The sequence below is a fragment of the Pleurodeles waltl genome, chromosome 1_2, assembly GCF_031143425.1.
Source record: "Pleurodeles waltl isolate 20211129_DDA chromosome 1_2, aPleWal1.hap1.20221129, whole genome shotgun sequence".
NCBI classification, from domain to species: domain Eukaryota; kingdom Metazoa; phylum Chordata; class Amphibia; order Caudata; family Salamandridae; genus Pleurodeles; species Pleurodeles waltl.
In genome coordinates this window covers 450,675,838-450,690,190 of record NC_090437.1, presented here as the reverse complement: position 1 = coordinate 450,690,190, position 14,353 = coordinate 450,675,838, and the positions used below count along the sequence as shown (strand labels likewise).

The 14,353-nt window shown below is 46.1% G+C and overlaps 2 protein-coding genes across 4 annotated transcripts in view; one reads left to right on the top strand and one right to left on the bottom strand.

The window, feature by feature from the left end:
* The window catches only part of PLAA (phospholipase A2 activating protein), a 296,517-nt gene extending 290,230 nt beyond the window's left edge, over window positions 1-6,287 (bottom strand). For both annotated transcript variants that reach the window (XM_069240757.1, XM_069240766.1), the window contains exon 1: window positions 6,021-6,287. In XM_069240757.1, coding sequence (XP_069096858.1) covers window positions 6,021-6,169 — 149 coding nt within the window. In that variant the 5' untranslated portion in view covers window positions 6,170-6,287. The remainder of the gene's footprint in view (window positions 1-6,020) is intronic.
* A 124-nt stretch (window positions 6,288-6,411) lies between these two features.
* The window catches only part of IFT74 (intraflagellar transport 74), a 464,653-nt gene continuing 456,711 nt past the window's right edge, over window positions 6,412-14,353 (top strand). The window contains exon 1 of one of the 2 annotated variants that reach the window (XM_069240788.1): window positions 6,412-6,539. The gene's annotated coding sequence lies outside the window, so the exon portion shown is untranslated. Of the gene's footprint in view, window positions 6,540-6,798; window positions 6,938-14,353 lie in introns of those variants that run through there. The other variant, XM_069240779.1, reaches the window with a different exon arrangement.

Sequence of the window (14,353 nt, the reverse complement as noted above, 5' to 3'; positions counted from 1 at the left end):
CCCAGCCCATACCAAAGAGATTAAGAGGCTATCCAACCTACGAAAGAACTGAGGAGTCAATGGATACATGGAATTCTGAACCAAATAAAGGCACCGCGGCCGAAAGACCATCTTTCCTATTGCTGCCCTACCCATAACAGATAAAGGTAATTTATTCCAAAAGGAGACCGAGCGCTCCAGACCGGCAACCACCAGCTCAACATTATGTGTGTTGTGCACAGCCACAGTGTGCGTGACCCAATACCCAAATAACAGAAACTCTCAATTTCCCATCGGAGGCCGGCATCCAGCAAGTCAGCCCGAGGGATACCACAGGGGACTTGAGGGGGGAACAGGGGCGAATTTTTCTGATTGACCCTTAGGTCAGACACAACCCCAAACATCTCCATTCTCTGTAGCAACATCGGAACCGAGACAACAGATTCCCGGAGATACACTAGGGCATCATCTGCATATAGAGCAACCACGTGAATGGTCTGCCCCACCCCGATCCCCCAAGGAGCCATACTCTCCCGAAGCCATATTGCAAGCTGTGCCACAGCAAGAGCAAAGAGGAGAGGTGACGGCGGACAACCCTGCCTCGTGCCCCAACCAATCTCGCAGGAGTCAGAGAGTCCCCCCACCCGCACCCACGCAGTGGGAGCAGTGCATAATAGCTGCACCCGGGCACAAAAACCAGGACCAAACCCCATACACCGCAATACTTCCAGCAGATACCCCCATTCAACTGTGTCAAAAGCCTTCTCAAGATCCAAAGACACCAACGCCAATTCAGTTTTCTAACTCTCCATGTAGAACATGTGACAGATGATGCAAACTGTAAGACGTGCGGCGACCAGGGATAAACCCACACTGATCCTCGTGCACCAGTCCCTGAATCACCCCACAAAGTCTAGAGGCTAGAACTCTGCAAAGGATCTTAACATCACTATTTAACATTGTGAGCAGGAGATACGATGAGGGTCCCCTCCCGACTTAAGCAACAAACAGATTATGCCCTGTCGCATTGATTCTGGCAACCTGCCACACTCGCGGACTTCCTCAAACACTTTCAGAAGCTTCTCTCGCAAAGTCAAAGAAAGAGTCTGATACACCTCAATAGGAAACCGGTCACCACCAGGAGACTTAAATTTAGACATCGTAGTAATTGCGTCACTCACCTCCTCAACAGTAATCACTGCATCCAGAGTGTCTCTACTCTCTGCATTGAACCATGGAAGGCACATCTGCTTTAAAAAAAAAAAAACTTTAAAAAACAGCTCCCTTTCCCGGTGGAGCCGGCCCAGCCCTGGAAACCGTCCGTAGGTTTTCTGTCAGGACCCCCAAAATATCTGCACATTTTGTAACTATCTCACCCTTCACATTTCGAATATGTAGTATTGGGGGGGGGGGGGGGGGGGGGGGGGGAGCGGGGGGGGAGAGGGAATTCTCTACCTCCCTCCTCAGAATCCATGCCAGAAGTTTGCCAGCCTAATCTCCCTCACGGTGTAGTCGCTGCCTATAGGCTTTGAGTGTAACCCTACTCAAGGAATCCCATCAATCATTGACCACCTTGTATAATCTAAGCTCCTCCCTTTCAGCTGCTCTTCTTGCTGGAAGCTTCCGCTGCAGGGCCCCCAATCTCTCCTCCAGCCCGGAGAGCTCACTCTCCATGCGCTTGCGCACGCCACATGTCGTTCCAATGCACACCCCCTGCACCACCGCCTTCATAGCCTCCCACTACAGACCCCTGGAAGCAGCTGTGTTCCAATTCAATTCCATATAACCAATAATGGCCGCACCCACCCCCTCCCAACATCCCACATCCACAAGAAAGTCTGCTGGTAGCCGCCAACTACGTGCAGCACAAACACCCGCCACCCCCCATTGTACTTGCATCAAAACAGGAGCATGATCAGACAGAAACCGACCCAGATGTCTGACCTCCAATACCTGGGAGCCATGAAGACCAGCCAGGAGAAACCTATCCAACCGGGCATAGGTATGATGGGTTCTAGAGTGACTGGTAAACTCCCCACCAACCAGATGTAACTCCATCCAAGCACCCCACAACTCCAGCTTCCTCATCACATCCGTAAGTGATCTCACCATCTGAGACTTAGTCTCTAGCTTCGAGGGATTGCAATCCAACTCACCATTCAGTATAAAGTTGTAATCTCCTGCCCAAATAATAGGCTTATCCACACTTTCCCCTAGGATCTCCGGGATTTTGTTATAAAAGAAGGGATCATCAACATTGGGTGCATAAGTATTAAGAATAATGACAAGTGAACCATCCAGCATGCCCTCAATAAGAACATACCTCTCAACATCAGCCTCACTATACGTGTGGGTAAAAGGAACCCCAGGAGCCACCCACACTGTCACACCCCTGGCATCAGAGGAGAAGGAGGAAGAAAACATTTGACCCCGCCATTTCTTACATAACTTTTGCGCCTCCTCCTCCATCATATGCGTCTCTTGGAGGCAGGCGATCTGCACCTTCTGCCTCTTTAAAAAGGAGTGAAGCCTATATCTTTTGGTGAAGCTCTTCAACCCCCAGACATTCCACATCATTATGTTAATTTGGCAACCCATATTGGTGCTGGATTCCCAACTCACCCACTTTCACTCATCCCCACCATCCATCCATGAAGAGGTGAGAAAGGTATCTCATGCCCATTACGCCATAGTACTTGCATTGTGAAACCAACAACAAACATTGACAAACTATGACAATTAAACCCCCCCCCCAAACATCCAACCCCCACCCCAGACATACAGTTTAACAACTGAAACAAACCACCATACTGCAGATCCAATCCATAAATGCTGCCAGGACTACAGCCTAATCCCCGGTCCCCCATTCAAAGACCTACCACAGTTGTCGAGTGACCTCCCCCCACCCCGGCAACCATATCACATTGCCCACCCATAAACCATCATTGCAACAGAATAATAACAGTACCGCCCCCCCCCCCCCCCAATAATAATGTCCGGCAGACCCATACGAGAATAGTGCCACCTCAGGACCCTGTGTAGCATCACACAGCATCACCATCTAGAAGAAGACTGCTCCCAAATTATGCCAGGCCCCCAGGAAGAGTGCATGACAGACAGAAAATCAGTTATGCGCGTAGGTCAACAAGGAGTCCAAGTCCGGCCATGCACCAGAGCCATCTGCCGATCCAGCAGATACCACAGCCATTGTCCCATCTTGTTGTATCTCGATCCGGAGGGCAAGGTCATCAACTGCCCCTTGATCCATAGAGATCTCCGCCTGTCCACCCACACAAGTCTGCCAGTCAGGGCCATCAGCCCCAGAAGCCCACTGCGCCACCCCACTAGTCCCAGCCGGCCTGCCCAGCGCTGCCTTATCCCACATTTCAAGCCATCTCCAAACCTCCTCTGGTTGCTCAAAGAAATGGGACCTGTCTCCAGAAAGCACCTTTAAGCGCGCCGGGTATAAAAGCACGTATCTGATATTTGTGGCCCGGAGCTTCGCCTTCACCTCAAGGAAACTCTTCGGTGAGTTCTGAACCTTGTTAGTGTAATCAGGATAGATGGAAATCTTCCCATTCTCAAACACCACTTTGTCCGAGTCACAGGCCGCCCTCCGAACACAGTCCCTGTCATTTAGGAGACAGGCGATGATAGCCATCGGGGCGCGCCAGGCCGAGGGGGTGCCACAAGCGCCCTGTGTGCCCTCTCAACCACGAACATTTTGGAGAGGTCCGCAGGCTGTAGCACATCCTTGATCCAATTTTCCACACGTTCCGGGAATCCCAGCAGTCTGATATTATTCCGCTGGGAGTGGCCTTCAGCATCTTCCAGTTGTGCCTCTAATCTGCCAACCGTGGAGGTAGCCTGCGCCATCTGCTTACGTAGAGTTCCCACTTCCACCTGTAGCTCCACAATCGAGCCCTTCACCACCTTGACGTTGTCAGAGACCTTTCTCAGGTCCACCCCGAGTAGGTTCACCTCCACCGCCACTGTTTCAATCTTACCCTCTAGTGCCACTCTCGAACCCTGAATGGCTGTAAGAATTTCAGCTTGCGACGGTTCCTCCGCAGGCAACAACCCACTCTGGGCTTCGTCAGACCCTCCCAGCCAGGTAGCATGCTGAGGCGTGGGCACAACAGTGGTATATTGTTCCATGGTATTGCCCAGCGACACATCAGTCCTCCAATATTGGCCCATCACAGGACAGTCGCCGCACAGTCTGTGTTGAAGTCCAATATGGCAAAAAGACACCTGCAGCTCACAGTATCCAAGGTCCAATGTTCACCTCCATGGCTTCACAGCACCTAAACACCCCAGCACCAATGAAGGCAGTCCAGCGCAGATCAGTTAAGATCCAAAAAGGTACCTCCGCAATACAATCACCCTCCAGACCAGCAGACCTAAAATGTTTGATATTCCTCACCAGATCAGGGAAGAGAGCTCCCCCTTTAAGTAGCGCTCCACTCCAGTCCCTTATGTCCAGGCGCCCACCAGGTAACACAGGCAACAAACAGGCACTGCTCCAAAACTGCAGCCGCATTCTCCTCCGCTTCAGCCCAGCTGTCTTCCAGGCGCGCCCATAGGAGCAGGCACGCCTCACCGGGCGCACAGGCCATGCCACCTCTAGGCCACGCACCGGACCGTCCAGGCAGACCCGAACCGGGTTGCTGCTCAGCCCCTCGACCAGGGCCCCAACAGAAAGGAGAAGTCACCTGCTGCGGTCCACCTCAAAACAGGCGTACCAGAGGTAAGTACCCCCCTCACCGGGTCCGATCACCATCAGCCACCGTCTTCCTGCACGTAGCTGTAGTCACCGCCACGGCCCGTCTCCGCCAATGTCAGCAGGCGGAAACAGCCCACCGCTTCAAGGGACCAGCAGATGCCAACAGGAGGGGTACAAAAACCAAGGGCACCCCAGGATTAATGGAGGATTTCACTGGGGTAACGGGAGCTCACTAGGAGCACGTCCCGCCAGCCATCTTGCCTGGCACTGCCCCCAACCCTCACCTTAATGGGACTCCACTGGCTCCTCCTGCAGGACAGCACCATCTTTAAAACCAGCTTCATCATCTACCAAACAAAAAAAAATACAGAACACCAGCATTTCTGACAAAGTCACCATCTCAAATGGCTCTCATCCCAACCCCTGACAGTACCAAAGAGAACTGACGACAAGGTAGTACAAAAACAAAGAACAAGGCAACAGGTCTTCAACATTTTTGCACCTACAATCTACAGAGAGATCCTGTAAGGCAACCTCAACCATGCTCCAATCTAGGGCAGAGCTGACAACACACCACTTTCAAGAGCACATTGCGACGCAGTACCACACCACTACCGCTCTGAGAACCCAGCCACCCATCCACTAAATATAGATAACAGTGTATTTACCTTTGAACTTGTATAGCACTCTCATTCCTTTTTGCTATGCTTGTGCAATATAATTCCTCATTGTTCAGTAAGCTTGCTTCAGACAATCGGGCTTATAGCAAACCAACTGAGCTGAGTTTTCAAGACCCAACAGTTCTCTTATGTTCAAACTGAAGGATGTAGATCAAATGTTAGCATCCGTAGGTTAGAGAGTGCACTAACTTTAATGTAGTCCAGGCGTGAGCTCAAGAAGGCCGATAACCCACAAACTATTACTTTCCAGGTGGCCATATATATATATTCGACATCTTTTGTCCGCACGAACTCATCAGCCAAACAGTATTTTGCATGCTGGATTTTACCCCCACAAGTCATCTCTTTATCGATTAAACTGCAGCATTGTCCGAGTCAAATATGACCTAAAGACTGGGCAGTATAATGTGTGCCCGATACAAGACCTGCTACTGTGTTGTGTAACACTTCCAAATTAAAGAAAACCAGAGCCATTCTGGAGTACACGACACTGAGGGCGATTCACATGGTGACAGCTCTCTTCACACCACCCTGAGAATCAAGGGGATATCTTGGGATACACGAATTCTTCAAAAGCCCATTGATGACCAGCCACAGGTTTCGGCCAAGACTCCAGCGCACTCTCAATTACTTACCCGCTGATGGGTGCCCACACACGAGCACTGCGGTCCCGAGACACGGAAATGAATCCACCTGGCGGGTGCAAAGCTTTCGCCAGTCCCCTCACGTCCAGTTCGTGGCCCGGGAGCGAGCAGCTGAGCCGGTAGCGCCCCGCGGGGGCCATTGTCGCTTCCTCGGCCACTCAACTCATCGGGCAGGTATAAGATGAAGCGAAGCGTCAAGAGGCAGTACACCGGCTCTGACACAGCAAGAGCCCTGTCGCAGGTGCCGCGTCATCTCCTGCGACGGAAGTGACGGGAGGGGCTCGGCCTCTGCTGCTGGTCATTTCCTGTGAAAACATAAAACCATCTGCTTGGGTTTGTGTTTTTTTTAGTTCCGTGCATTTTCCGTCTAGCAGGAAAAAGGAGTAGCGCTGCTCAACCTCTTGTCACATACGAATGCTGCGTTGTCTTCCGTGCTCCACTAACAGAAAGGAAGAGTAAATGATACATGAACTCTTGTCATATATAGGACAGTGGCTTCAACAATACTGGGTGAATTTGTCAGCAGTAACATACATGATGCTGAATACATTTGTAACTATTTTTCGTGTTTATTTATGCACCAGTTTAACAGATGTGTAAGATCCGCTCTAACGTCGGTGTCAGGAAAGGATTAGACTGTAGAGAGCGTTTTACCGCTCCAGTACAGTAAGGAACAGGAAATCTGAACGGCTGGGCCGCGCCCTCGCTTGTCAGTATTGGCTCGGCCGTGTTAAGCGTAGGCGAATCCCTCCGCGTCCGGTGTAGTGAAGGGGCGGGTTGTTCTGTCTGAAACTAAGTCCAGCGCGTCAAGGAGTGCGTACGCAGCCTGGCCTAGTTGGGTTTCGTCAGGACGTTGTCTCGGGCGTCGCGCTGTTGCTAAGATACGTCGCCGTTCTAAACAAAAATAGGTAAGGATACCAGTGCGAGGTGCTGCTCCTCTTTATCACTACCGACCCCCCCCCCCGATCTCTTAATATTACTACCCTGAGTAGGGAGTTTGTTCAGTTCGTTAAATATTGATGCTTGTATTCTGGGCGGTCAAGGTATTATTTGCCGTACATCTCTTTCACCCAGAAAGGGTAGGGCAGCAGACACCCGTGAATTTTGAGGCTCATTGAGGGGAGACGAGGTACGATGAAAGGGCACAGTGCTCGACTGAGATATTTCTTACTTTAAGGAGCAGCTTATACTTGTTGTCAGGGACGTAGTTTTGCCAGTGTGTGGGGTTGAACACCCCAAATAATCAGTGAAATGTCAAGGATTTGTGGGGTCCCCCGGGCTCACCTTTGAGTGTATCGCCCCTTTTTGACTCAGTACCAAAAGAAATCATAAATAACCATTGATAAAGCCATTTTGTAGTTTGGTCTGTCCAACGTGTTACTGTCTTCGCTTACATGCTTAGGGTGGATTGATGAATAATAGGTGGACTAGTACATTATATTAAAATAAGACGAATGCACATAGCGCTTGCGTTATAATTTTAGATGCTCAATGTTTGTCATCGCAACAGTTAGAGTAGTGAAGAAAAGTTGACAGAGGTAGAAATGAGAAAAGGGAGGCGAAGAAGTGAGCTAGTGGACTAATGATGAGGTAAATTAAGCGGTTAGGTATTGAGAGAGAGAGCAGTGTTGTAGAGAGATGTGATGGAGAAATGCGATAGCGAGGTGAGGGTAACTGGTGAGTTAGAGAACGGGATGAAAGAGGTAGAGAGAGTTAACATTGCAGAGACATGGCGACATAGGAGAGGTAAATATTAGAAGTGGAATAGTTGGAAAAGAGGTGGGATTGAAAAGCAGCACTGAGGTACAAAGGGAGGGATGAAGTAAAGAAAGAGTTGGGGTAGTTAGGCGACCAATAGTGATAGCTATAGAGGTAGGCACAGACAGTTAACGCGAGGCACGTATAGGATAGAGAAAAAGAGAGCTAAGTCAAATGACATATAGTGGGCATATTAAGAGGGTTGGGAGAAATACCTGAGATAGAGAGTGAGGATGAAGGTACATATAGATATAGAGAAAGAGGTCAGGAGAGAGGGTTAAGCTGGAAGAGATGAGGTGAAGTAAGGAGAGAGAAATAACACAGAAAAAATATTTTTCAGTTTAACTGACACCGACTGCCTGAGAGTGCAAGTGTTAAGGCTAGGCTGGCCAGTCATGCACACTAATTGCCATATTTAACACCACCTTGTAATTGTGCAGTCACCAAAAGTAATGCAAAACGGCACGTAGTGTTGATTTGGGATGTACTTTCCAGCATAACATTTTTTCTGCTGGTGGGTTGCCTGCGTAAAATGCAAAGCAGCACTTGGTACTTGTTTATGTAATTTTTTGTGGGAAGTGCTTGTTTATGTAAATTTGTGTGGGTTTCACATGCGTTCCACATAGGAATTTCCGTGCAACCACCAGTGTTTTTTTGATGCAAAGCCCTATCTACTAACAGTTGTAGATAGGACTAGTCTAAGCATAGTATTTTGTACTGGAAGGGTGCCCTTTCAATACAAAACATATGCTAAGCTCATGCATACACCTTCGCTCTATGGTGCAAAGATGTGTGTGTGGTGAAACTTGTGGCAGCACTTGGAAAGAGGACAGCAGCACCATTTATTAGTAGATATGCAGCCACCCTACTCTTGCTTTCAAGCAACACAACTTTTGTTCCTGCACGTATGTTGTATGCAAAGATAGTTTAGCTGTCAAGTTAGAAAATGTAGTTGTTTTTATGAGCACCATTGTTATGGTAGGAATTTCAGCTGTCTCACTCACTTTACCAGGGGGACCATTGGAAGGTGGGTGCCCTGGGCAATTGACCAGTTTGCCCTGGCAATTTACAGTTGGATTAGACAACAAAATAGTTGTTAAGAGAATCAGACAACAAATATCATGCAAAGATATGACAAAGTTGCTTCACATTTTTTTTTAAAGTGTGTTTCTTTCAGATGCAGTAGAGTTTCATATTTGCACTTCAGGTTATTTCACTGCATTGAGAGCCCTTTATTAAAGTGATAGTTTTAAAATATGAACTTAGAAACATTCATACATCTCCCTGCCCTAACAACAATGCCACTTGTGAAATCAGAGGCAAGTCAGTTTTCATGTTTCACAAGTATGTTATGTTTTTTTTTTTTTTTAATCATTTACAAGGTTTTTGACCAGCACACTCCTGAGCTCATGCATTCGAAAGTACTCTTATATGTGACAATGAAGGAAAAAAAAGGCTTGGGAAAATACAATTTTTGCCTAGGATCACTTTGGTAAAGTGGATAAGCCAGGATTGAGCCCATATTTTATGGTTTCCTATTGTGCAGTTCAGCTAATAGACCGGTTGATCTTTCCCTTGTCTGTTTTATGTCAAAGGTTATTGCTTTGTTATTTCTTGGCACATGAGGTTAGCATGTGGAGGCAGGCAGATGCCATAAGAAAGCTCGCCTTGGTTCGGACTCAAGATCCAAGTATACCTCAAGATGACGCAGACATCTTGCTTGAGCTTTCAGTGGCTCACCCACCGCTAAAACTGGGCCTGGTATGGAAGAGTGACCTACGAAGATGTGTGTGTGGTATGCTAGCAGCTCAGCTGGCACAAATCTAATTGAGTCCCTGCCTGTCCCTCACGCTACATGACTGCCAACTACAGGGATTCAAGTTGGATGGGTCCTGCCAAGTCTCACATGCAGCAGTAATTAAAACCTGTGTTTGAAATAGGTCCCTATTGGATCCAAAATTAAAGCCCCTTACAGCCAAAAACGGTGTTTGAATTCCCAATAACTTTAGTAAGCCTTGAGATAACCCATAACATTGATGCAGTCCCTGTTTATGTTTCATTCTAACTTCAACTTGCATTCCATAAAAGTATTTGTTTTTTGCCCATATGTTGTGTTTCTGTAGTTTTTTCATATAATATATGTCCTTTTTACGTGAACAGAGTAACCTCTAAGCTCCTGGGTGCGTTCTAGTTGTGAGTCAATGTTCATGATGGAGCATCAGTGAGATATCAAGTGAAAGTGAGCATCTGAATGTAGTGTGAATTTCTCACAGTGCCTGTCAGTGTGTTATAATGTTACTGAGACTTCTTGCAAATGTAGTCCTTGGCTTCTCTATAGAGCGGACAGAATGAGTGTCACATATGTGGCAATTGAAATTGTGATTTTATGGCAAAGTGTGTGAAGAAGGAGTATGACTCAAAATATTTACTGCACCAAAGGAAAATGGACGGGTGTGCTTACCCCCTTAGCTGCTGGACCCCCCCCAGTGGTGAGCCTATTTTTGGTTATTTGGGGTTCAGCTTAGGCCTTCATAACTTTTTGTCCACATAATCTATCCACACCAAATTTACGTCCTTTTTTTCCAACATCCTAGGGATTCTAAAGGTTTCCCTGGAGGAGACCAAGAAATTTGTTAGAATAAAATTTTGTTTTCGTTTTTCAGAAAAATGGGGGGAAAGGGCTGCAGAAGAAAGCATATGTTTTTTCCCTGAAAATGGTATCAACAAAGGGTTTGCGGTGCTGAAATCACAATTGTCCCAGTTTTCAAGAACAGACAGACCTGAGTCAGAAAACATGGTAAACGCAATTTGTGAGGTCACATCCACGTAAGTGACCTTAGAACTGGAACCTAGGTGTCAACAACATACTGTACATCATACTTAGATAGCTCACTGCTATTCTTTATGTTGTAGTCTTCTCTTACAGCAAGAAGTGGCCAAGTCACAGTGTCAAATCACAGACATCATGTTTGGGATATGACTAATACTTACACATAAGGCAACTCCCAGCAACTGTGCAGTATCAGGATTCTTGACAAGATTTGGTAACAGTGCTTTCATATTACAGAGATTGTGTGTGCTTTGTTGCCCAGAAGGTAGATGCACACGCCCTTCAAAATCACTAGTCCCCTTTTACATTTCAGCATGTTCACAAGGACACAGCTCCAAGTGCAGCACCATTAAGGTCATTTACACACATCCATTCACATATACTTCAAATTGGGAACACAGGCACACTCACACACAACACACATCCATACTTATACACACCACAGGCATACACGTATACCACATGCAAAAAGTGACGTTTAATCCACCCATGTACACAAACTAGCCGTCCAACATCCTTGCACAAATACCCATCAATCTACCTTCAATTCCTTTCACATGCAATCTCCATCCACATTCTTCATTCATCTGCACATCCATCTGTCCATACAAATTCAGCATTCTTCTAAACATAAATTCAGCTTCCCACTCTCCCAACTGTCCAACAAATGACACCCTCATCCACTTCTCCATCCATTTTACTCATGCATCAATACAGGCTGTCCCTCCTCCACACATACTGTACATACCATACCGTACCATGCTATATGTAAGGGAGAGAAGCTTCCACTGCTGTCATGTACCTGTTCCCTGAAGGAAGGACGCTTGCAATTCTGCCCATGATGTACCTATTCCAAGAGAAATGGAAGCCTGCACCGTTGATTCCCAGCTGTACATTTTTGTTTGACGGAGGTTGTGATTGTACTTACTTTTTGAAGATGGAAAGCTTGGCACACTTGCACTGCTAATGCACTGCTAATGCCTGGCTGTGCCTGTTCTACGAGTGATACTTGCACTGCAGATGGTGTGCTGCATATATTATGTGAAGGAATAATGTACCCTCATGTTTCCAAAACATTAATCACACACACTTTTGTGTACCTGTCTGTTGATGCCAAAGGAATGCATTGGGCTGTGGGTTCCATTTATGCTGGGTGATAGGAAGTTTGTGGATTCCTGCATATTCTGGTAGTTTCTAGCACAGAAATTTAAGGAAAAATTGTGATTTAAAGAAAAGTTGGAGGTTTGCAGGGCATTCTGGGTAAGAAAACCTAATGGGATCCCCACAAGTCACATCGTCCTGCATTCCCCTAGGTGTTTGGTTTTCAAAAATATACAGGTTGGCTAGGTTTCCCTAGGAGCCGGCTGAGGTAGGGTCCAAAATCTAGAGCTACCCACATTAGAAAAAAAGGTCAGTTTTTGTGGAAAAATGTGCTGCATACATTTTATGTTTTGAGCCGTTTCCTGTCGCAGGCACTAGGTCTTCCCTTGCAAGTGAGGTACCGTTTTTATCTGGAGACTTAGGGGAATGCCGGGTGGAAGGAAGTTTGTGACTTCCCATAGTTTCCAGAACTTTCCTACACAGAAATGTGACAAAATGTGTTTTTTGAGGTTTGCAAGGGATTCTGGGTAACAGAACCTGTTGAGAGCACACAAGTCACCCCATCCTGGATTCCCCTAGGGGTCTAGTTTTCAAAAATGTACATCTTTGCTAGGTTTCCACAGGTGCCAGCTGAGCTAGAGCCCAAAATCCACAGCTAGGCACATTGCAAAAAAAAGGTCAGTTTTAGTGGAAAAATGTGTTGTGTCCATGTTGCGTTTTGGGGCATTTCCTGTTGCGAGCACTAGGCCTACCCACACAAGTGAGTTTCCATTTTTATAGGGAGAGTTTGGGGTAACACAGAATAGTACAACAAGTGTTATTATCAATTGTCCTTCTCTGCATTTACACCTTACAAATGTTAGACAGTGTGTACGAAAGAAGTCATTTTGAGAAATGCCCTTTAATTCACATGCTGATATGGGTATCCACAAATTCAGAGATGTGCAAATAACCACTGCTCCTAAACACCATATCTTGTCCCCATTTTGGAAATACATAGGTTTCCTTGATACCTAGTTTTCACTGTTTATATTTTACCAAATGAATTACTGTATAACCAACGTATAAAATGAATAACCATTGCAAGGTGCAGCTCAGTTATTGGCTCTGGGTACATAGGGTTCTTGATGAACCTACAAGGAGCCCTGTATATCACCACAAACAGAAGGGTCCACCGGATGTAACAATATGTTGCCTTAAAAAATCTACCATAGTTAGAAGAAATTACAGATGAAAATGTAGACACAAATGGCTGTTTTATTTTTTGCACTAAATTTCAATATTTTTTTTTTCAACTGTTACATTTTATTGGAAATCCTTAAAGGATCTACAGAAATGACCCCTTGTTGAAGTCAGAATTTTCTCTACACTTCAGAAATGTATAGCATTCTGGGATTCACCATTGGTTTCACACCCATTTCTGCCACTAACTGGAAGGAGGTTGAAAGCATAGAAGATAGCAAGAATGGGCCATGTTTCAGTAAAATGCCAAAGCTATGTTGAAATGTGTGGTTTTCTAATTCAAGTCTGCCTGTTCCTGAAAGCTGGGAAAATGGTGATTTTAGCACCGAAAACCCTTCATTGATGCCATCTGCAGAGAAAAAAACTGATGTTTTCTTCTGCAGCACTTTTTTCCTCCCAAAAAAACAAAATGTAGCTGTATTTTGGCTAAATTCTCAGTCCCCTCCAGGGGAATCCACAAACTCTGAGTAGCTGTAGAATCCCCATGTCAAAAGGACACAAATTTGACATTGATAGCTTGCGTGGACAAAAAGTTATGGGGGCCTAAGCGCAAACTACCCCAAAGAGCCAAAAAAAGGATTAGCTCCGAAGGGGAAAAAGGCTTAGCAGCAAAGGGGTTAATGGCATGCATGAATGGTTGCCACATTTCAACACAGAGAAATACTGTGTATTCTATGGTTATGGTAGGGCCAGGAGATGGTACTTAAATAGCAGTTTGTGTAAAATTCTCTGGGGCACATTTACAAACATTCTGTACTGGATTTGCTTGATAAAAGCAATGCTGGCCCCTACAAAATGTTTATTTTGGGTTTACTTTCCAGCCCAAAACATGCTTTGGGCTGGGAAGGTGCCCGAAAGCAACAATAGAAGACAACAGGTCTTTGAACCAAAAAATAAACACCTGTGTAAAGCAGGCATAAAAACTGAGAAATGCTCTTGTTTCTTCTAACTTTTCCCACTTTGTACTATTGTACTGCACACAGCCAAAGTGACAACTTACCCCAATGACGAGCAAATCTCAGACTGCCACTTTCAGCACAACACTGGATATCCTGTATGATAGTGGCCAGTGCAGCTTTAGGTATGGAGATGGAGGGACAACAAACATAGTGGTGAGGTGTGTGGCAAGAGGCCAGTTTTGTTTTTTAAATTAGACTCATGAGTATGTATGCTGAGGGTGGTGGGAGTGTTTAGAACAGCAAGGAGGGTATATTCAGACTAGTGGGTGGCAGGTGGACATGTACTATTTTTTAAATATTTGGTAGGAGAGTGTTAAATTTAAGAGCGCAGGATGGCCAATATTTGCTTCTTAATTTTGAGTGGTGGAAAGGAGAGATGACCAGAAGGTAGAGGGATGAGTGGCAGTACATCATGTGTAGTTCAAGGCATTTGA